General features: G+C 35.1%; 1 protein-coding gene across 1 annotated transcript in view; it reads right to left on the reverse strand.

Moving 5' to 3' along the window:
* Nucleotides 1-1,696: 1,696 nt before the first annotated feature.
* Nucleotides 1,697-23,162, reverse strand: part of MS3_00011100 (uncharacterized protein) — a gene marked incomplete at both ends in the record, with an annotated part of 78,261 nt that continues 56,795 nt past the window's right edge. Inside the window, 6 exons of the mRNA XM_051219506.1 lie at nucleotides 1,697-1,725; nucleotides 5,124-5,205; nucleotides 13,613-14,877; nucleotides 16,187-16,307; nucleotides 19,202-19,317; nucleotides 21,567-21,652. Of these exons, the coding sequence (XP_051064666.1) occupies nucleotides 1,697-1,725; nucleotides 5,124-5,205; nucleotides 13,613-14,877; nucleotides 16,187-16,307; nucleotides 19,202-19,317; nucleotides 21,567-21,652 (1,699 nt within the window). The remainder of the gene's footprint in view (nucleotides 1,726-5,123; nucleotides 5,206-13,612; nucleotides 14,878-16,186; nucleotides 16,308-19,201; nucleotides 19,318-21,566; nucleotides 21,653-23,162) is intronic.

The following is a 23,162-nucleotide window of genomic DNA, read 5'->3' on the forward strand; positions in this document are numbered from 1 at the left end:
TCATAATTTGCCTTAGTTAGGAATTATATATGGGGTTTTCATCACGAACTGACATCAGCTATAATGCCAGAAATCTATTTAGTCAAATGGATGAAAGGCTTTCATGACAAAATCCGAGATCTATTATCTTATACCTGATTGATTTGTCCACAAATTATAGTCTTGCCATTTTATTTGTTATAGCCGCTCAATTATCACGTTTTGTACAAAATTCCTTGTGAACTCATCGTACGTTAGCATTAAGCACTGAAGTTGACGCCGTAACCTTGAAATTTCTAAAACGCCTCGGATTGGCTCGTCCATAAATTAGAGTCTCACCTCATATTCTTTATCCATCTATTTTTCAAATAGATTCTTCATTATTTAATTATTTGAATATTTCTTATTGTATAGTTTCAAAATAATCTTTTAATGAAAGCTATTTCAATGTCTGGTCTTTTATGTTGTTGACCTACTTTCTATGATGAAACGTTCATTCAAGCCTTTATTATTATTATTATTATTATTATTATTATTATCATAATCAGTATATCAGTCATCATATTAACAATTTGTACTTCTTACTTATAATATCTAGTTATGTAATCTATTTCATTGTTACAATTTACTTATAAACTACTTTGATTGATTGAATAAATACCGTAGTAAAACTTGATAAAAATCTAATTAGAAACAACATAATTACAAGTGGGGGGGGGTGTAGATATTTTAGTAAATTTATAGTTGAATTTATGAGTCCATTGAAACTCGACCATCATGAAAAATCTAGAAGTACTGAACGGCTTTTTCATCCTAGTATGGGACTCGTCAACAGTGCTCATCCACAATCCGACCTGCTGTGAGATAGCTGATGAAATGATGGACGATGGCTCAATTTCATGGATTGATTGAAGTTAGACATTAACACCGTTGAATACCAGCAGGCTCAGTGGTCTAGAAGTTTAGCAACCACGCACGAGACTGATAGGTCCTGGGTTCGGATCTGGTAAGGCGGGATGGTGAATGAGCATTGCCAAGGAGGAGTCCCAAAATAGGACGACACCGTTGTCCAATGCTTCCAAATTTTCCATTTATTATTTATTTATTTTAACACATAGATATTGGTACAAGGAGGCACCAAATACATATGCACTACACAGATCTCGTTTGATATTTGTGAGGGCTATGTTACTGCCCGGGTGCCCGAACCGGAGCAGGTAGTTTTTTTAGAGTGCCACACCTGGAGCCTTCGACCTGAAGGTCTGATCCACAAGGCAGTGGAGCATCGTAAGGAGATGCAGTCCCATGGAAGCCGGTGACCAACGATTGGTTCATACGTCATTTGTTTCTTCAGGATCCTGGAGCCCATGTGCATCATTAGTCTGGAATCAGGGTTTTCCAACGCCTCTAGGTGGACTCTCCATGTACACCGACTCGGTTAAAAAGCCAGATATTTGCTTTTCGTCTTCTCAATTTTGTAAGCAACACCCGTGGTGCGAGAAGGCAGTAAGTAGGACTTCCCTAACAGAGGCCTAACTTCAGTTGACTTATGATTTCAACTATTAAAATTACTATTAATATTCACAAAAACCCGTCTCTGATTATAAACTTATCATACATTGAATATACCAATTCAATGATTATTAACACTTACCTGAATTGATTATTTCACTGGAATACTTTTTAGAATTATGTAATCATTAGTTATTTTTGTTGATTAAATTAAACATGAATCTGATTCATCATCTAATGAATAAAAAGAAATTTATAAACAAAAAAGTGTTTCATTATAAAACTAATCATCGTTAAGATAGAAAAAAAAGAAAAAGAAAAGAAAAGAAAAAAGAAAAGATGAACCATTCATAGACATATGAACTAATCCTTATGTTTCTAGTTCAAGATGTTTTGTATACACTCTCTTTGTTTTCCCTTAAACTAAGAGATTAAAATCGCTTCATAACTTTCTTCGTATGGACTAATTCTTTTTTTCATGTACTATATGCTTATATACAATCTTTCACTTATATATTACCATCATTGAATTAACCACTTCTATGAATTCGGTGTTAATGAGGTATGGCAACTTGGACCGATGCATAGATGTGCATGGTCCTACATCGTAGATGAATAACTGACTGACTGTAGAGATTGTTTAATTTTATTGTCTATATGAAAGATATTGAAATGAAATTGGATTGAACAACTGGCTCATGGATTCACAACTTACATTATCGATATGATTGAACACAACTGAGAATTGTATTGAGTGTTAACTATTTAGAATATGAAGTGATGATTTACTGGTTCTTTATTCTAATTTGAGTGAATCCATGATGTTTTTAAATCATTTTCTAATATAATTGATGTGTAACTACCTCAACTTGAATGTAATTGAACACCAATAGTTTTCACTGATTGTTTAACTACAATCAAGGGGTGATATGAATATTATATTTTTATCTAAGCATCGTACATAAATATCAAGACATTTCTATCATATGGGGGGGAATTTGAAGAACTACCAAAGACAAGTGTTTATCAACAGTTGTTTAAGCAAAAACTTCGGATCAATTTTGTCAGACACTAACAGCAACAACCAACTATGGGAGAGAAAAAACCAGATCCCAGAGGACGAAGAAATCAGGAAGAAGCTCTGGAAGTGGATAGGACACACATTGAGGAAAGCATCCAAGTGCGTCACAATATAAGTCCTCACTTGAAATTCTCAAAGACAAAGGAAAAGAGGAAGACCAAAGAACACATTACGACGAGAAGTGGGGACAGACATGAGAAGAATGAATAACACCTGGAAGTAGCTGGAAAGGATCACCCAGGACAGGGTTGAATGGAGAATGCTGGTGAGCGGCCTATGCTCCTCCACGAGGAGTAACAGGCTTAAGTAAGTAGGTAAGTATTGATATGGTCTTCTAATTGATGCGCTAGATTCAGTTTCCTAAGCTCTTCTTGTAAGCCCTGAGGTTAGATCTACACAGCTAATTAAGCACGAGAAAATAGGGCACAAAATATGGAAGAAAACGCTTTATTCCGACGGTTCGTCTATGTACAGAAAATCTAGGGGTTTTATTATATATTAGATGGCCATGGGTTTCCGGAAAATTCTGAAACGCTACTGAACATAGTAGCAGTATAAGTAATCATCCAATCTTTTTGATGGAATTTTGTTTTCTGAGCTGGATGTTTTGGTCATGGAGCTTTCATAGTTCTTCTGAACAATGACAGACTTAAGGTCAACAATGACTAATCGATATCGAGGTCTATAAAACAAACTGTGAACCACATGTGGAAAAATTCGAACACTTCACTTCTATTGTGAAAATTAGAACAACACATATAACTCGAGTTATCTATCGTATACCTCCATCATTTCCCGACGGAGTCCGTTCCCGTCTCCTATATATATATAGCTGAAGCCATTGGAATTCGTACATATAACCCCAATTTATGTGTACAGAAGAAATACGTGACCCCCCTATCCTTTCCATGGCCAGTTATAACTTAATGAACAATTCTTTTTTTAATAATTTTATTATTATCCTTATTCATTTTATTTTATTTGTGTTATCATTAACCTTATTTTCACATTCATTATTTGTTTGTAATTTTCCGCCTCTTTGTATTCTTCACTATCTGATTATTTACACACATCTTATTACGTAATGATGTTAATGTTTTGGTGTTGACTATTCCTATTCTATTTACCCACGTTTGTTTGACTTTCTATTTCCAACGTTTAACTATTGATAAGACTTTTGTTATTGTATTTTATTATTCTTACTACTATCAGTACACTTGTCTTCCTACTATCAACTTGTAATTTTACTTATTATGTGTAGTGACTTATTCTATTTCATTGTGATTATTGACTCATATTGTCTTGAATGGTTTAACATTTATGTATAATAAAGTAAAGCCTGATGACGATCTAATTGAAAACAATATTGTTCGGTTATATGTGTTATTCTAACTTCACTTCTAACCGAAGTTTTGGCTGGTAATGATGTCGTTGAAAAGAACGATGAAAGCTCTACAACCAAACCAATCCAGGTCAGAGAACAAAACTCCATCATTCACCTGAGCAACAAATCTTCACCACTATATCAATCATCCAATCAGAAACACGACATATTATTTTTCACTTTCTAAATGTTTCTGGCATCACTTCTATTGAATGCTGACTGGATAAGATTTTTCTGAGCATTTCCAGAGCCTTTTTTAGGCTTTCTTTCGAGGAAGTTACTGGATCTTCCCAAAAGTTTTATATATTTAAACGGGATTTTTGATTCGTTGATAGATATTTAGGTAATCAGTAAATGCTTTTATCTTTTAAAATCAATTTTTGCGAGACTTGGTGATTAGTTGGATGAGAAAAAGTTTTAAGATTTGGCAACTTTTATATTCTAAATATTTTCTTAATATCTACCAATTTGAATGAATTTTTGTAAGTTTATCAAATGGTACATATTTCTGACATGAGGAGTTGTCAGTCAGTCAGTCAGCTAAAACGTAGGACCAGGCACATATATGCATCGGTCCAAGTTGCCATACCACATTAACACAACAACATGAACACCAGATTCATAAAAGTAGTTAATTCAGAGGTGGTAATATATAAAAGGAAGATTGCATGTAAGGACATGATACAGGAAGAAAGAATTATTTCATAGAAAGAAAGATACAAAGCAATTTAAATATCACAGTTTAGGGGAAGATAGAGAGTGTATACACCGACGCCATTGTGACCAATTCTGAGCCATGTCACCCACAGTCTACAACCATTGGTTACGATAGCCACGTGAACCCCAACCAAGTAGACTGCATCTACCAACATGGCTCAGACTAGAAGTTAGTGACTTCAAGCACTGATGCCACGTTTCGGTTTGGCCGCCCCTAACTTTCTTCCAACCATCTCCAACATCGATGTTGTAAATATTAACCACTGGATACTGAATCATTAAATGTAAAGTTAGACCTCAGTGTTTTGGTCTCAATCCCTGAATGAGAGTAAAATTTTGGATACATATTGATGACAACTAGGGAATAAGAATAACTCAACTATGCTACACTTTCTAGCTGCTTATAAGCAACGAGAATCAAAGTTCACATTCTTAATTTATGGTACTTACCATCAATTTCATGACCATTTATTTTCAAGTTATTATTGATTGGAGCTTTCTGTACTGTAGAGGCTTCGACATCATTACAAGACTGAAATATATAAACATTTAATTAAAGAGAAACGAATATAATTCGATAAATAACACGGCATAGAAACGTGTAATAAAAACTATCGAATTCTATTGATCAAGTTCCAATGTAACCATTGGCCCTTCTGGGACTACTTCCAGTCCCAAACCCGGATAAAGAAGGAGGGTTTGGGCATGGGGTTAGCGACCCCACCCCGTAGAAAACTAATTCGCTGAAAAAATGCTAACCAGGAAAAATGACTTAAACCATTTAAACTCTGCCCTGGAAGTTAGAAGATCTTCCTTTAGAACAGTCATGATATCTCATGTTGAAAGCCGAGTTCCTTCGGAAGTCACGAGGTTGATGCCCCTTCTGACAACCAGATTAACTATTAATTTAACCAAATGGAATGGTCGTACAATGTAGGAGATCGGCGGAGTCTTTCAGATTGCTGCTGCCCAAAGTTCTGTCGAAAAGTTGTGAAATTCAACCATGTTAAGAATAGAATAGTCATTCATATTCATTCATCACTAATGATAGATAAGTTGGAAACATTAACAATTAAGTTACACTTTAACAGTTGAGATCATGAGTAAATTGAAGCTAGACTACCATGGAAAACCTGGAAGCATTGGACGGCCGTTTCGTCCTACCGTGGGATTCCTCATCAGTGCGCATCCACGAACCAGGCCTCACGAGATTCAGTGGTCTAAATCTAATATGATCAGTGGTACAATTGGACCTCATGAATTCGGTATTTGTTTAGGTTGTTTGTGTACATTATCATTGAATTATCTTCTGAGATAAAATAGATATTCAAAAGCTGTTTAATATACATTAATTTTAACATATTTGCAAATTGAAAAGATAGAATTATTTACTGAAGTGAACAGTAAATCTTTTAAATGACAAAAATTACAAGGAAATGGTCTAAGAAGCGTTCTTAAATATAAGTGAATGCATAAATCATTTCAATTATCTTAGAAGTCTCATCAGTCTGCCAGATTGAAGTTCTAAAACAATTTTGATACGTGTTCAAATAACTATTTTTGGCTTTTTCCCCGACTTATTTCGTGTGTAATGTAGACAAGATTTTCATTACCCATTAAAAGATTGGTATGAGTCAGTCAGCTACAACGGAATTGGAGAGGTTGATTATGGTTACAAAGGTCTTGAATGCCGTTAGAGATATGACGGCGGTTATCACTTCTCGGTTGCCAACACAGTGGAAGAGTTATTCTGGAGGTACTTGAAAAAGAAATTGGAATAGAGTCAGTCTTAGTGACCCGAAAGCGTGACTGCAGTACCCAAAGGACAACTGTTTGAGGCCGGTCACACACGATCATTCTGCAGGTAATTCTCATGTTGGCTACGTACTTGTTGAAATCTGACCACCACAGACGGAAATCCGGTTGATAAAGTAAAGTGTGTATTTGAAAGGGTCGACCTTTTACAATCACACACTTCCTCTGGGGGAATGCAGCATCGCTATCATACTGGTTGTCAGAGGAAAACACCTTACTGCCGTCAGACTTCTGTACATTCAGCAGTACACGTTTGCCCTCGGACCTTGGGTTAGCTGCTTTTAGTCTTACTGTTCTTCAACCGACCTGTCTGGCATAATAGGAGCTTGACGAACGATTGTTTTAGCCAGTATAGCCCGACTGGTTGATTACGACAGGCAAGTTGGACCTCCACGTCAAGGCAGCAACAGTGGTCAGGAAAAGACGAATATATTGTGGAATGATTCGTCCTATTCTACTTTATGACTGAGAGACATGGCCTTTAGAAATAGAAAATATTATTAGGTGATTGATATTCAATCATAGATGATTTCGAAGCATTTATTCGTAGCGTATATTAGGATGATCAAGTGAGCAGTGTTAGGATCAGACAGATAGTAAAAAGTAAAGGTGGCAAATAAATTGAGAATGTTAAGGAATCTTCATCAGTTGAAGTGGTTAGGACATTCATTATATGTACCCAATCATTGCATACTTCTAATACTTTTACCAATCTTCGTAATTTCATCGCATTAGTCTGATTCATATATGAATCAGTATGACTGAGATTTCACCGAAGTAATAAATTCAATGACACACAAATCATATATCAATTACCATGTTGTCAACAACTTTGTGAATATCAGCAAACTGGAAATATGTCATTTATCAGTTATTATATTTTTATACCCTGATTAGATTCACTTTGTATGGAACATCCAGTAGGTGGTATCGCTTAATTTGATTGGTACATGGTAGAAAATAACTTTAGAGCTTAATATATATCAAATGGGAAGTATAATGCTTAGCAGTTCTTTCTGAATAATTGGATGTTATATCCCAATGAGAATAATGAATGGCAACTTTTGGGATCCATTTATGAACCAATACTGTGCGTACATTTCTATCGTATAATTGTTAAATAATTAAACTAATCATATTCATGTCCTCCTTATTGTAAGCTTCATTTTGACCTATAGACTATTATTATTATATGACTTGCCATTCTTGAGTTGTGCCCAGTCTATCAATCACTATATCCCACATTCACGGCCACTTCCGGCTAGAATTTTACAAATGTTGTTTCCTATTTCATGCGACGATGTGGTCTGTTCGGTTCGTATATAAACCCAGTATGTTTGAAATAAATGATTCATATTGCAGAGGCTGAGATTGGTGTTCTGGACTTGACAGACAGGGCTAGGCAGAAAACAGGATCGGCAAAGAATCCATACTGTTCTTACGGGTTTTATACATCATTGATCCGGTCGATAAATCACCGTTCTCTAATGGACGGTATCATTACGTCATACATTAATAGGACACAGGGCATAAGTTATAACATTAGACACGTATCAGTTGTAAGTATTTGATCATAGATGCCGTTGAAAAGTTCTGTAAAAGTCATTCTAACGTTACATTTAAGATCATGTTCATGATGAAAATTAATCGAGCTGTGAAATATTAACAGCTTTAAAGAATATAATTTGATAAACCACAATTTTGATGAAAAAAATTTCCAGTAAATTCCAATTAGAACAATGTATTTAGGAAATGAGTATTCTATACCTTTAACATTCCTTTGCTGTACTTTCAATGAAAAACACTTGCTGTGATGTGAGCTACTTATATCTACATAAGTAATATATAACCATAGTCAGGAATAGAATGTAGAAGATCGAGAAGGAAAGAACAAGAACAGAAAGTAATTGATATGAAAACGCAGAAACACTGAAATCTGAGACGATTGATTGGTATCTTTCAAATGAAATATTTACTGTATGGTTCATAGATTTTAGTATAATATTCTGTAATTTATGTTCAAATGCATTCGATTACCCCCCCCCCAATTGTATTTTCGTTCACTTCATTACTAGTTTATTTTATTTCATTTTGATTCATATGATCTAAACGCTTAGTTAGTAAATGGAATATAGGTGACAGTTAACATAATTGACAAACAGTATCTATTCGATAGATTTATGTTGATGATTAGGTTGAAAGTTTGTTGATCATTTTCCTGATTCAACTGATCTCAGTATTCAATTCAGTATGATTTCATCATAGAAACTAAGATTATACAAGTTAAACTAAATCTTATAAGGTGATTTCAAGAGATTTATTGAACTCTTATGACAAAAAAGTGATTAAGATTAACTAGATTGAGTAATGTTTATTCATCAAAATATAATTCTACATTATATTCATTTTATTGAATGAATTAAAACTCAAAAGGTTAGATCGTAGATGGACACTGCTGATGAGCGCAACAGTAGGACGAAACGGTCGTCCAGTTCTTTTACGTTTTCCATGATGGGCTACTAGCAATCGATTCATGATCTCAATCAAAAACTTAATAATCTTCACAACCCTATATTGACTTTTGATTAATTATTTTAACATTTTACAAATGATATAGATTATCTTGAGATTTCATTTATTTTTTATTATTTGGTTCATAGTATTTTGATTATGAAGAGGTTCTTATGTTAATTGTATTATTTGCCTTATGGTCGATGTTTACTTTGACTGTTTATCGCCTCATTTTATTTCATTTCAGTCAGTCAGCTACAATGTAGGACCAGGTACTTACATACATCGGTCCATGATGCCACATCACATTAGCAAAACAAGATAAACAAATTCAAAGAACTAGTTACTTCAGTGGTAGTAATATATATAAAAGGAAGATTGTGTATAATGATATCATATGGCGAGAAATAATCAGTTCATAGAAGGGAAAACAAAGTGTATTCACCGGCAGCATTGTGACCAATTCTGAGCCATGTCACAGAGTCTTCAACCATTGGTTAAAATAGTCACGTGGACCCCAACAAAGTAGTCTGCATCTACCAACATGGCTCAGACTAGAAGTTAGTGACTTTAAACACTGATGTCAAGGTTTTTGTTTGACTGTCCCAAACTTTCTTCCAGCCGTCTCCAACACTAGTCAACATTGCTTTTAGTTCATCTAAATTGTCTTGAATAGCCTACTAGATGAATTTTCAAATTGAAATTGATGTGGTTAGTTGTTCTGAAATATTCATGTGAGGCCATATTGGATATATATAGGGCTGAATATGTTGAACAAATATCCCTTTAATATATACTGGTTATTACTAAAGTTTAATAGTTTCCGTTACTGATTTACAATGAATATGCTTCAGTGCAATCCAATGTATATATGAATGTAGGAGTGTTATAAGAAGTGATCATTGACTTCTGTCCTGAAATATATGTGATGTAAATTCATTTGGTATTGTCTACTTGAATCTTCCCCTTGATCAGTCTCTTATTGGCATTTATAAATACAGCTCGTATTGCCTCGATGTTGCCTTAATTAACAATCATTATAAACAAAGATAGTGGCCAGCAGTGGAATGTAGGCACATCCAGCTGACGAGTCCAAAACAGGACAAAACGAGCGTCCTTCCATTACTAGCCACTACCCATTTTCTCTACTATCTGATCTAGTTTTTAAACGAAGGAAATGTGCGATTTTTATTCCTGAGTACTAGGGGTTGTAATAAACTTAAAGATATAGAAATCCAGATAAACTATTCTTGATTTTACGATGACATCCCCATTCTTTTTAAATCTAATTTCTTCATTGACAAATAGTGTACAGTGTTAAATTTACTAAGATAATAAGTGTAAACGATACTGAATTCATTGTTTCAAAATGGGGACCATCACTGGTTTGACATTCAGGGTGAATCCCAAAACTGGCTACAATAGGATGAAACGGCCGTCAAGTGCTTCCAGGTTAGCCATGGTGGTCTAGCTTCAATTGACTCATGATCTCAACCATTGAAATTACTATAATGTCCACAAAACCCCTTCTGATACTAATCAACATATGCTCACTAGTGACGGTCTCCAAAAGGTATATCCTGAAGTTCTAGTGAGCAGTGGAGTTCAGCCGGATCTTTTGTGAGATAGTAACTCAGTGATGACAATGGTGGATGTGTCGCTCAATTTCGTGGATTAGTTGAAATTAGACATTAACACCATTGAGTGCCGGCTGGTTCAGTAGTCTAGTGGTTAAGTGCTTGTGCGCGATACCAGTAGGTCTTGGGTTTGAATCCCTCGAGGCGAGGTCGTGGATACGCACTGCTGAGGAGTCCAGTGCTCCCACGTTTTCCATGGCGGTCTAGCTTCAATTGAATCATGATCTTAACTATTGAAATTACTTTAGATTGTGTTAAATTTCTACGTAATTCAATAATTATGATGATTCGGGATGTTACTCATCAACTGAATGGGTATGATTCAAGTAGACGATGAAATTTCTCGGCAAAATTAAATTATCCAAATATTAACTATATGTTTATTAAGCTCTACTTCATTTGACTCATTTTGATCCAGTATAATTTGTAATGATGACTTGAATACCAGTTGGAAATAGGTGGCCTTCTAGAAAGAAACAACAGTTGATTCTTTAACCGAAGTATCTAGTCCACAAAGATGTGGATCAGAATTAAGAGCTGAATGCTTTCAAACACCTGAGCTATTTGAAATTCGTTAACAAGTCATGCTTGGAATAATGAAGGAATTGTCGCTTCCTGTAAGCTCTGAACTTAATTCACTCAGTTCTACAATTTGACAATTTATTAATATACTATTAAAGATGTAAGTAATGATCTGTACAGTATAGATACTTGCATTGTTGAGTTAGTCTGATTAGTCACTTAATTGTAACTTAATCGACAAATTTCTATCAATACGAATGACTTGGAAGAATGTAACTTTAATTTACAACATTCAATGAATAGTCAATATCAATACTTGATTCTTGTCAGTCAGTCAGTTAGATACAACGTAGGACCAGGCACATATATGTATTGGTTCAAGTTGCCATATTGCATTAGCACAGTAAGATGAACACTGGCTGTAACAAATATTGATTTAATTTTGATAGAGTTTTATTTTTTGAACTGGATAGTTTGATCATGGAGCTTTCATCGTTCTTCGGAATGACATCATCAGCATATTGAATTTTGATTAAAGTAAACTATCTTTCCGAATTTCAGTTAGCTGTTCAAATTAATTTTTCTGATGTAATTTGATAGATACAGTTTTTCTGTTCCTTAAAAAAAGATTTATTTTGACATTTTCACTAAAATTTACTTGTAGTAGTTACTATGGTAATAAAATAATAAAATTTGGCAAGACTATAATATATGGACGAACCAATCAAAAGGGTTTTAGGGTTTTCAAAGTCATAGAGCCAATTTCACTACTTGATGCTCAACTACAATCGGTTCATAGTGGATTTTTAGAGAAAATGTGATAATTGAGCGGCTACAACAATTAAGACTACTAAAAAGTTCCTTTATTTGTAATCGTGGTAATCGAATGACATATGGACCTTGTGCAGACTACCATGATGATGTTGTCTTTCGATGTAATATATGTTGGAGGAAGAAGTCTGCTAGAATAGAGATATATGCTTAATAAACATGACAAGCTTAAATCAATAAAGTGCACACAGACAATATTGAAGCTATGTGGTCGAGACTGAAAGAGTTTTTGCCACCTTATTGTGGCTTCAGAGGCTGACTATTATAGAGCCATATGGATGAATTCCACTACCGTGTGCATTAGGATTCTAGGACCTTTGAACTTCTATCTAACCTTGACAAGTTTTTGAACCCTGTAAAAGAAGTGTATCCAATTTAACTCTAGTTTTTCCTCTATATTAACTGTTTCCTTATTGGCTAATATCCCTTAAGGTCAAAGGTCGTCCATAAGTTATAGACTCGCCAAAATTATGTTGAAAAAGACTACTGTCATTATTAGTCTTAATGTATGAGTAGTCTAACAACTTTGATATTTAATAAAAACTATTAGTTCCGAGTAAAAAAATAAAGATAGTCAACATCATACGTAATTCCTATGATGGATCAAACTGCGAAATCTTGCATGGAAGAAAGCTCACACACTCATTCGATGTAAAGACCGGTGTCAGGTAAGGTTGCTTACTCTCACCCTCTCTATTTCCCCTGGTGATCGATTGCATTATGAAGACGTCAACATCTCGGCGGAAGCATAGAATACAGTGGACAGCTACGATGCAGTTGGATGATCTGGACTTCACAGATGATGTGGCTCTTCTATAGCACACGCAACGACAAATGTAGAAGAAGACGACTACTGTAGCAACAGCCTCAGCAACACTAGGTCTCAACATACACAATGGGAAAAGCAAGATTCTCCAACAAAGCGAAACATGCACCAATCCAATCACAATTGATGGAGAAGATTTGGAGGATGTAAAATACTTTACATATCTGGGTGGCATGATTGATGAACACGGTGGATCTGATGCAGATGTGAAGGCGTGGATCGGCAAAGCAAGAACAACATATCTACAAATGAAGAACATCTGCAACTCAAAACAACTCTCTGTCAACCAACATCAAAATCAGAATTTTCAATATAAATATCAAGGCAGTTCTACTGTATGGGGTGGAAACTTGGAGAACTACGAAATCCATCATCCAGAAGATATAATTGTTTATTAACAGTTGTCTACGCAAAATACTTCAGATCCGTTGGCCGGACACTATTAGCAACAACGTACTGTGGAGGAGAACAAACCACATTGCAGTGGAGAAAGAAATGAGACCAAAAAAGAGTTGGAAGTGGATCGAACATAGATTGAGAAAAACACCCAACTGTGTCACAAGAAAAGCCCTCACATGGAATCCTCAATGAAAAAGGGAAAGAGGAAGACGAAAGAACACATTGCAGAGAGAAACGGAGAGTGACATAGGAAGAAGTATGAAGAACAATGGGATAGAACTATAAAGGAAGGTCCAGTAAGGAGTGGGTTGTAGAATGTTGATCGGCAGTCTATGCTCCTTTACTGGGAGTAATAGGCGTATGTATGTATATAAGTAAAAAAACTAATAAGTGCTTACATGATTATTATAATTATTCTTATTGTTACCATTGTTCGCTTCAGCTTTCATTTGATAAAGATATGGTTCCGATTGTATTGATCTCAATTTACCATTCATATGAAAGTTTACTTTATTTATCAATTTATTTTTTACTGGTGATGATGATGATGTCGTCGACGTCGATGTCGACGACATTAATGACGGTGTTAATATGTTAATTGTTGTTGGTTTTATAAAATTTGATTGTTTCTTATATTCTACCGCTTTATCAATATTATTATTCAATGTTTCACCATTCATCGATATAACAGAAATCTCAGTGATTTCTGATATATTTAATAAATCTGATTCAGAATCCCATTTATGATCAGATGAATCATTATGATATTGTTTTAATGTATTCATCATCTTATTATCTTGTTTATATTTTGATGATAAAGACGATGATGATAAATATAAAAGATGTTGGTCAGAGAATGATGATGATGACGATGGTGATGTTGTTGTTGTTGTTGTTGTTGTTGTTGTTGTTGTTGTTGTTAAAGATGATAATGATTTCATAGTGAATTTATACTTATCTTGTCTATTAGTTAATTCATTATGTAAAGTTGTTATTGTTGGTGTTATTGTTGATCGATCAAGTTCAGAGTTTTTCAATTCATTTGATAACAATAAATTTGATGATTTTGATATGTGACATTGAAGTTGATTATTACAGTTACTACTATCATTGAAATTAGTAATATCAGTATATGTATTATTGATATGTGGTGATAATGATAATGATGATGATGAAATTGATGGCGATAATAATAATGATGATGATGATAATGTTGTTGACAGTGGTCGTGCTGCTATTGTTGCTGTTGTTGTTGTTGTTGTTCTTGATGAATCTTTCAACTGTTCAGTTTCATCTTTAATGATTAAAACAACTGATTGAGATTTTCTTTCTAAATAATTAGCTTTACTAGTATTCAGTGATTGAATGGATCGACGATAGTTATTATTATTATTATTATTATTAGTAGTAGTAGTAGTAGTAATGTTATGATTATTATCCATTGTATTATTATCAATACTAAGCTGTCGAGTATTCCATGCCATATCAACACTTGTAGAACGTTGTGTATTACGTCGTCTAAGATCAGCACGTAAAAAACTAGTTCGATGCATTATTCTAGTATTGTTATTACTGTAGTTGAGATTTGTGTTAGTAATAATACTATTATTATTATTAGTAGTAGTAGTATTATTACTATTACCATGATTACCGTTAATAACTCCTTGATTTATTACAAAAGAAAATGATAGAAAAGAATAAATCATATAAGATATTCATTATCATAGTGGAAAACAAACAAACAAGGATCTGTTAATTTCAATAGTTGAGATCATGAGTCAGTTGAAGCTGGAACACCATGGAAAATCTGAAACCACTAAACGGCGGTTTCATCCTATTGTGGGACTCCTCAGTAGTGATATATTACTTCATAAGTTTGAATGCCATTTAATTGATTACATTTTGTGAACAAAGATCAAAGATGTGTTGTTTCTGTTTAAATACATAAACGTTGGTACAAGGTGGCACTAAATAAATATGCGCCAGATAAATCATTCGATTTGTGTGAGAGCTAGGATACTACCTCGTTACGCAAACAGAAGCAGGTGGTTTTCTTAAGGCACAACACTGGTTTGGAATCAGGGTTTTCCAAATCCCCTGGGTGGATCCTCCATATCGATCAACCCGGTTAGAGCGCTAAACACTCACTTCTTGTCCTTTCAATTTCGTAAATAACACTCCCGCCTTTAGAAGGCAGTGAGTAGGAACCCTGTGGAAATGTTTGTATGTACATGGCCATCTGAGAGCGTTTCGAGAGGGAGGGCTGACTCTCCTCATTCTCGGCCGTACCAGGGCATTTTGGGCCCCTGGATAAAGATGAAAGATGTATACATTTCGTTTCATTTGAAAATCACCAATTAAGTGTATTTCATTGTACATAATCATTCAGAAATAACAGTATTCATTATTTTTAGCCACAAACTCATTTTTAACAGGTTTTCTTATCACATCATCATTACTTTTAAGGGTTTGTGGTTGTTGGTATTCGGTATAATTTTTTAACTTCGTGTACTGCTCGTCCTGACAACCATCACTAGATAACGCCTAATGGTGTGTAGAAATCAGAAAAAGATTACAAAGCGTTGTTTACATTTATTATCGCACAACACGCACAGATCACCAAAACTACAGGCACACCAGGCAAGAATCATGTGTGAGTGTCGAACAGCAAGCGAATGAGTGAGCGAGTCCATGAACAATATTAAAATGTAATCGCTGAGTGGATAACGCGATGGCGTATGAAGTGAATGCTATTGGGTGCGAGTCACAGAATGGACATCAATTCTAAGATGCCAGTACATCCAACTGACGAGTCCCAAATAGGACAAAACACGCATCCTGGATTTCACAGCTAGCCACTAACCATCTTTACTTAAAAGTTATTATTATTATCACATTACTCATATATCAGTAGTATAAAACCAATTTATTATAAATATAAACCATTTAATAATCATATTATGGGAACTTACTCGACTGAATTTCTGGCAACTGTTGAAAGTTGATAATTTTTAATTGTAACATATCTCTTGTTGTTGTAATCAAATCAACTACTTGTGTATGCGTTGCATCATAAACATCCATACCATTAATCTAAAACATAAATCATATTTCAAATCAATCATAACTATTGTAGAGTTGTAATGATTGGTACTATGTCAAGCCAACATAAGTTGTTCTAGCATTTAGACAGATTAGTTTATTTATTCTTCTGAAACTTAAAAATGCCGTGGTACAACCGAGAGTGAGGATAGTCAACTCTCCTTCTCGAAATACTATCACGCGTATACAGCCGATCTCACAGAAGTCCTACTCACTGCATTCTAAAGACAGGGGTGTTTTTTTACGTAAAGAGAATGTCCGATGCTTCAACAGGGTAGGTAGATACAGAGGATCCAACTAAGGTAGTTGGAAAACACTGATTACAGACCAATGTTGCACATGGGTCCTAGAATCCTGAGGGGATAAATGACGTATGAACAAATTATTAGTCACCGACCACCATGTGACTACATCTCCTGACGTTGCTTCACTGTCGTGGATGTAGCCTCCTAAGAAAACCACTTGCATCGGTTTGGCATTCAGGCAGTGTCAGAGCCCATACACAAATCAAGAGACTTGTGTGCCGCATTTCTATTTGGTGCCCCTTTGTACAAATATTTATGTGTTCAAATAAATATATTTTGACCTTATCACTTATTAGCCTACTAACCTTGACTATATTTTATGTCATCATATGTATGCGTATTACTTATCTCATTCATTACATGTCTGTAGCTTTTTTATCTGAATCACGTTTGATCAAAACGGGTTGTCTTAATCGCCTTTTCTACTGACAGTCACTTCATTTCGGTCTGCTTCCTTCACTTCGTCTTCCTGATTGTCTATATAGATCAATAAGTCTATGAAATATATCTTTTGAAAAAATCCATTTACGTATATAATTTATGGACGACCTCGGGACTTGAACCGGAAATCTTCAGTCTAGTGCGCGAGAGCTCCACCTCTAAACTACTGAGCCGACATCCAATGGTTTTAATGTATAACTTCAATCGATCCATGATATAATCTTTGTTGGTTAAAAAACAATTAATGCATATTATTAAATGATTGGAAATAGTTAGGAGAATTCCCTGTTGGAACTAGGTTTTGTGATAGCTGGAACTGATCAGTAAGGTGTACACATACAATATTGAAAAAGTTCATGATTTCTGTAAGATTCAAAACCATACCAATCAGTTTTCAAGTCTAAGATGTTATTGTTGAGTTTTTCTAGCAGCGAATGATTGATTCATGAGTGGTAACCAATGTCGTGTTTTACTAGTCTTTAGTTGTGATCAAATTATTTAGATGAAGTTGTAATGTGGCTACTGTACTGAGCGACTCAACATTTTCTGCATAACTTTTTAACTCTAGACGGTTGGAGATAGTCGGGATGAAACTCTTAACTTTAGTTTTGTGTTCATTGGTCCCCACCTATTAAACTAGTATTCGTATTACAATTTGATTAATATAATCAGATTAATACTAAAGATCATACAGACATGATATTGAAGTTGATGACCCCAGTAAGATTCAAACATGGCATCTTTCACTTCTAACTTCAACGCGTTGTGCACTGAGCTAATAAATTTGGTTTGTTCATAACCTGTGTTACGGATACAGGTTTTATACATTGTTATGTCCCAATAAGCATAATGAATGGTAACTTTTGGGATCCATTTATGGACGAATACTATACGTATATGTTTTATCGTGTAATTGTTAATTAACTAAACTGTTCATATTCATGTCCCTCTTATCACAAGCTTTATTTTGATCTATGAACTATTATTATGAGATTTACCATTCTTGAGTTATGCTCTGTCTATTAATCATTGCCTCCCTTGTTCACAGGCACTTTTGGCTACATCTTGTACAAATGTTATTTTCTATTTTATGGTACGATGTGGTCTGTCTGGTTGGTATATAAAGCCAGTATGCTTGAAATAAATGATTCATATTGTAGATGCTGAGATTGGTGTTCTGGACTTAACTGGACGGGCTAGGACCAGTCAGGACTCTAGACTGCTCGCACGTGTTTTACGCGTCCTTGGTCCGATCGATAATCCACTGCTCTCTAATTGGCAGTCACAAGATATATTATGCATACAAGTTTATATTTTGGTGTTGAAGAGAGCAGAATAGGATCAAACAAGTTACTTTGGTTACAGCGATAGACATTAAACGACTGAAATAGAAAACATGTAACGATGTCACAATACCGAGGCAATTTACTCTGGATGTAAATATGCCATTAGTGACTAACCAATCTCAATACTTTACCATAATATTAACAACAGGTTAAACATATAACTCCATACAAATAACAAATCAGTCTATTTTCTTGAGCCGTCATCCAGAAAATACAGGTGTTTATTAACAGTTGTCTACGCAAAATACTTCAGATCCATTGGCCGGACACTATTAGCAACAACCTACTGTGGGAGAGAACAAACCAGATCTCAGTGGAGGAAGAAATCAGGAAGAAGCGCTGGAAGTGGATAGGACACACATCGAGGAAAGCACCCAACTGCGTCACAAGACAAGCCCTCACATGGAATCCTCAAGTCCAAAGGAAAAGAGGAAGACCAAAGAACACATTACGCCGAGAAATGGAGATAGACATGAGAAAAATGAACAAGAATTGGATGGAACTATCAAGAAGTCCCAGGACAGAGTGGGTTGGAGAATGCTGGTCGGCGGCCTATGCTCCATTAGGAGTAACAGGCGTAAGCAAGTAAGTAAGTTATATATCATTCTTCAACTTCATATACCTTTTTTCCACATATTTATTCATATAAAAACAAAACAAAATTGTTGATGAATTCTAACTACCACGAAATCTAGATTAAAGATCTACTCCAGATTGTGACCAACTCGATGGGATGAAACTAGTCAGTTAGTTAGTTTATTAATTCATCAGTTAATTTCATTGAATAATTTACCTCAAGTATATAATCGCCTGGTACAAGTCCAGCTTTTTCCGCTTTACTATTTGGTTGAACGCTCAAAATCCTTTGACTGGGTAAATTGTTAGCAATAAATGATCGTTCTTTAAAATCTATGTAAAAGAGAAAAAGACGATATTTCAGTGGCTTACAAGTATTGCACTCATACCATGATCTAAAAATTACAGGTTCAGTACTATGTAATGACGTAACTGGTAGGCACTGCTGATAGATCATATACTAGAATAAATCAAATGTCTAGACTTCTTCAAGTTCTCGAAAATTCCTCATCTGATTTCAACTTATAATAAGAAATAATGACTTGACATACATGAGATTGATCACCATCCATTGATCAATCAATTGTAAATATATCTCAGAGTCTCTGACTGTAAAGCTGGGTGACACAGGATAGAATTCGTCAGGAAGCATCAGTACCCTCAAGGTTTCAGGTAAACCTTGCTGACGAGTGCCAAGTAGCACGAAACCTAGGTCTAGGGTTTGTTGTTGACTACCTCTAACCACCATCTTATCGCAACATAGTGCGCAAAATGTCGAGTCGCCTAGAATAGTGGTCACATAGCAACTTGGTCGATAGGATTCGATCTGCACTAAGAAGGACCTGAAATACATCACACTGATCCTTACCCAGTGATCAGTCAATTGTAGATAAAATTCCACTATAGATATTAGAATTTATGAGCATCTAATTTATATAATATTAAGTGCAAGGGTAGTTTAGTAGATTGCTAGTTCGAGCCCTAGTTCACCTAATTTATTCTGATCAATTAGACTATACTACTAGCGTCCCTCCAACTCATACACAAACAGAAAAACAGTGTCATTTAAAGACATACGACATAACCTTGCATTCACCAGGTGAAGGATATTGGCTACTCATTATGAAGTAAGATTCTGTCCTATGAAACGTCAAAGATTTATAAACATCAAGTCACCTAATGTCCAAGAGTCATTTTACCACTAAAATTAGGATACATGACTACATTCAGTAATAATATTTGCTATAGATGAGAGATGAATTGTTGGTAGGTTCGTGCAGTAGGTAAGATGTTCCAAATGAATGCTATTTTGAAGAGTAATATATAAAAACGGTAATGAAATAAAGACTGGACCTCGAAAGGAAATTCGGTTAAAGTTGGTCTTAGTGACCTGAAAGCGTGACCGCAGTACCCAAAGGGATAACTGTTTTAGGCCGGTCACACACGATCATTCTGAAGGTAATTTTCGTGTTGGCTACGTACTTGTTGAGATCTGACTACCGCAGATGGAAATCCGGTGGAGAAAGTGAGGTGTGTATTTTAAAGGGTCGACCTTTTATAACCCCACTCTTCATTTGTGGGAATGCAGCATCGCTAGCATACTGGTTGTCAGAGAGAAACACCTTGCTGCCGTCACATTTCTGTACAGTCAGTAGTACGACTTTGTCTTCGGACCTTGAGTTTACTGCTTTTATTCTTACCGTTCTTCAACTGACCTGTGTTGCATGGTAGGACCTTGACGAACGATTGTTCTAGCCAGTATAGCCTCATTGGTTGATTACGACAGGCCAGTTGGACTACCACGTAAAGATAGTTGCAACGGTCAGTGAAGTCACATTTATTGTTACAACAATAGACATCTTTATCACATTATTTGAATTAAAAAAATTTGAGTCTGTATGTTTAGAATTCAAGGTAGAACACAAATTAATGATGATGATGCATATGGTAGAGGAAATCATCCATATAGCTTAATAATAGTCGGCCTTCAGAGCCATGATAAGGTCGCAAAAGCTCTTTCAGCCTCGATCACGTAGTTGCAATATTGTTTGTTTGCAGTCCGGTTGTTGTGTCCACAAATTACCGTTTATGGATAACGACACGATGCACATAACCAAGTAAATATAAGCATCTGTATACGTTCCAATCATCTGTATATATTGCAGTACCCGGCTGTAGCCAGTGTTGCTGGTGCTTTTTTATCCAGTCATAGTTTGCCACAGTCTCGATCTGGATCGAGTAAAAAATCCTATTCTGGCAGACCTTCTCCTCCAACATATATTACATCGAAAGAAAACAATATTACGGTAGTCTGCACAAGGTCCACAAGTCTTTTGATTACCACAATCATAAATAATGGAACATTTTAGTAGTCTTAATTGTTGTAGCCACTCAATTATCACATTTTCTCTAAAAATCCACTATTAACCGATTGTAAATGAGCATCAAGTATTGAAATTGGCTCTATGACTTTGAAACCCCTAAAACTCTTTTGATTGGTTCGTCCATATATTATAGTCTTGCCCATACTTTCAAAAAATTGCTAATATGAAATTAAAAACAAACAAACATTGTTTGCTTACTATCTGACCCTTGCATAATAAAACCGTAACCAGTTATTCCACGTTCCAAAATGATTGAACGTATACGATAGTTTGGATAACGTTGTCTAAAGCGATACAAATTGGGAAACAATTAAAACATTGAACTAATGAACTATATTTCATACTATCTGATTGATTAGAGTGAAGAATTCATAGTGTATTGTGATGAATTCTTGCCTTGTATCTACGGAACTTGTAAATGTTTTAGTAAATAAACAGGGAATGGTTGATATTCATCATTACGCTTGAGTAAATATTCTTATTGTTTACTAATAATATCAGTTAAAGTAAAGCTTTAACATGGGTTTGAATTTTTTAGTGGATCAAATACATCACACTGTTAGTAACGATGGATCCGAACTAATAAAGTTTGTATTAGTTCATCAATTTGGTTATATTAATTCAATCAGCATGGATTCAGAAAGTTCGTTTTGCTATTGTCAAATTACGTCACCTATAGAGAAAGCGAGATATCCGTTTATCAATTAAGGGATGAGTATATTACGCAGCAGTTTGTTCTGCTCTACTTTACGGCTGAGAAACTTGGCCATTAAGAATAGAAGATACTTGTAAGCTACTAGTATTTGATCACAAATGTTTTCGAAATATTGCTTGCATCTATTGGGATCACCGGGTAAGTAACAGTGAAGTTAGACGTTGGGTATTAAAGAATGATGGTAAATCAGTTGATGAGGTTGTAAATCTTCGACGATTGAGATGGTTAGGCCACCTGTTACGTATGTCTGAACATCGATTACTACGATGTGTAATGCTAACTAGTGTTGGGGATGGTTGGAAGATAGTTGGGGGCGACCAAACCAAAATGTGGAATCAGTGTTTGAATTCATTAACTTCTAGTCTGAGTCATGTCCGTTGATGCACACTACTTGATTGGGGTCCGCGTGACTGTCTTAACCAATGAATGGAGACTTTGCGTGATCACAATAGTGTAGTTGTATACACTCTCTGTCTTCCTTTAAACTATGAGATTGAAATCGCTTCATATCTTTCTTACTACGAGCTAATTTTTACTTCCTGTACTATATCCTCATATGCAATCTTTCCTTAATATATTATTGCAATTGAATTAACTACTTCAATGAATTTTGTGTTCATCTTGTTGTGGTAATGTGGTATGGCAACTTGGACCGATGCATATATGTGCCTGGTCCTAAGTTGTAGCTGTCTGACAGTTACTCCAATTAATTCATGAAACAACAAAATTCTTATTTATTGTCATTGATATCATTGACTGTTTCAATTTTGACATTATTAGCATGAGAAATGAACTGAAAAGTTCTAGTATATTTAACATTACAAGGGCAATGAAATAATGGATAATGAGATGGCGTTTAAAGCGAACGGTACTATATTCGAGTCCCGGAGTGAACGTCAAATCTAAGATGCAGGTACATCCAGCTGACGAGTCCTAAATAGAACTTAGTGGATTCTACTGCTAGTTACTATCTATCTTTGCTTACAACTATTTAAATTTATTAATTCCAATGAATGTCCGATTATGACAAAACTTGAGAAGTGCTAGTTTATAATCAATCACTAGTGCCAACAAACAAC

Source organism: Schistosoma haematobium, chromosome 5, assembly GCF_000699445.3.
Source record: "Schistosoma haematobium chromosome 5, whole genome shotgun sequence".
In the NCBI taxonomy this organism is placed as follows: Eukaryota; Metazoa; Platyhelminthes; class Trematoda; order Strigeidida; family Schistosomatidae; genus Schistosoma; species Schistosoma haematobium.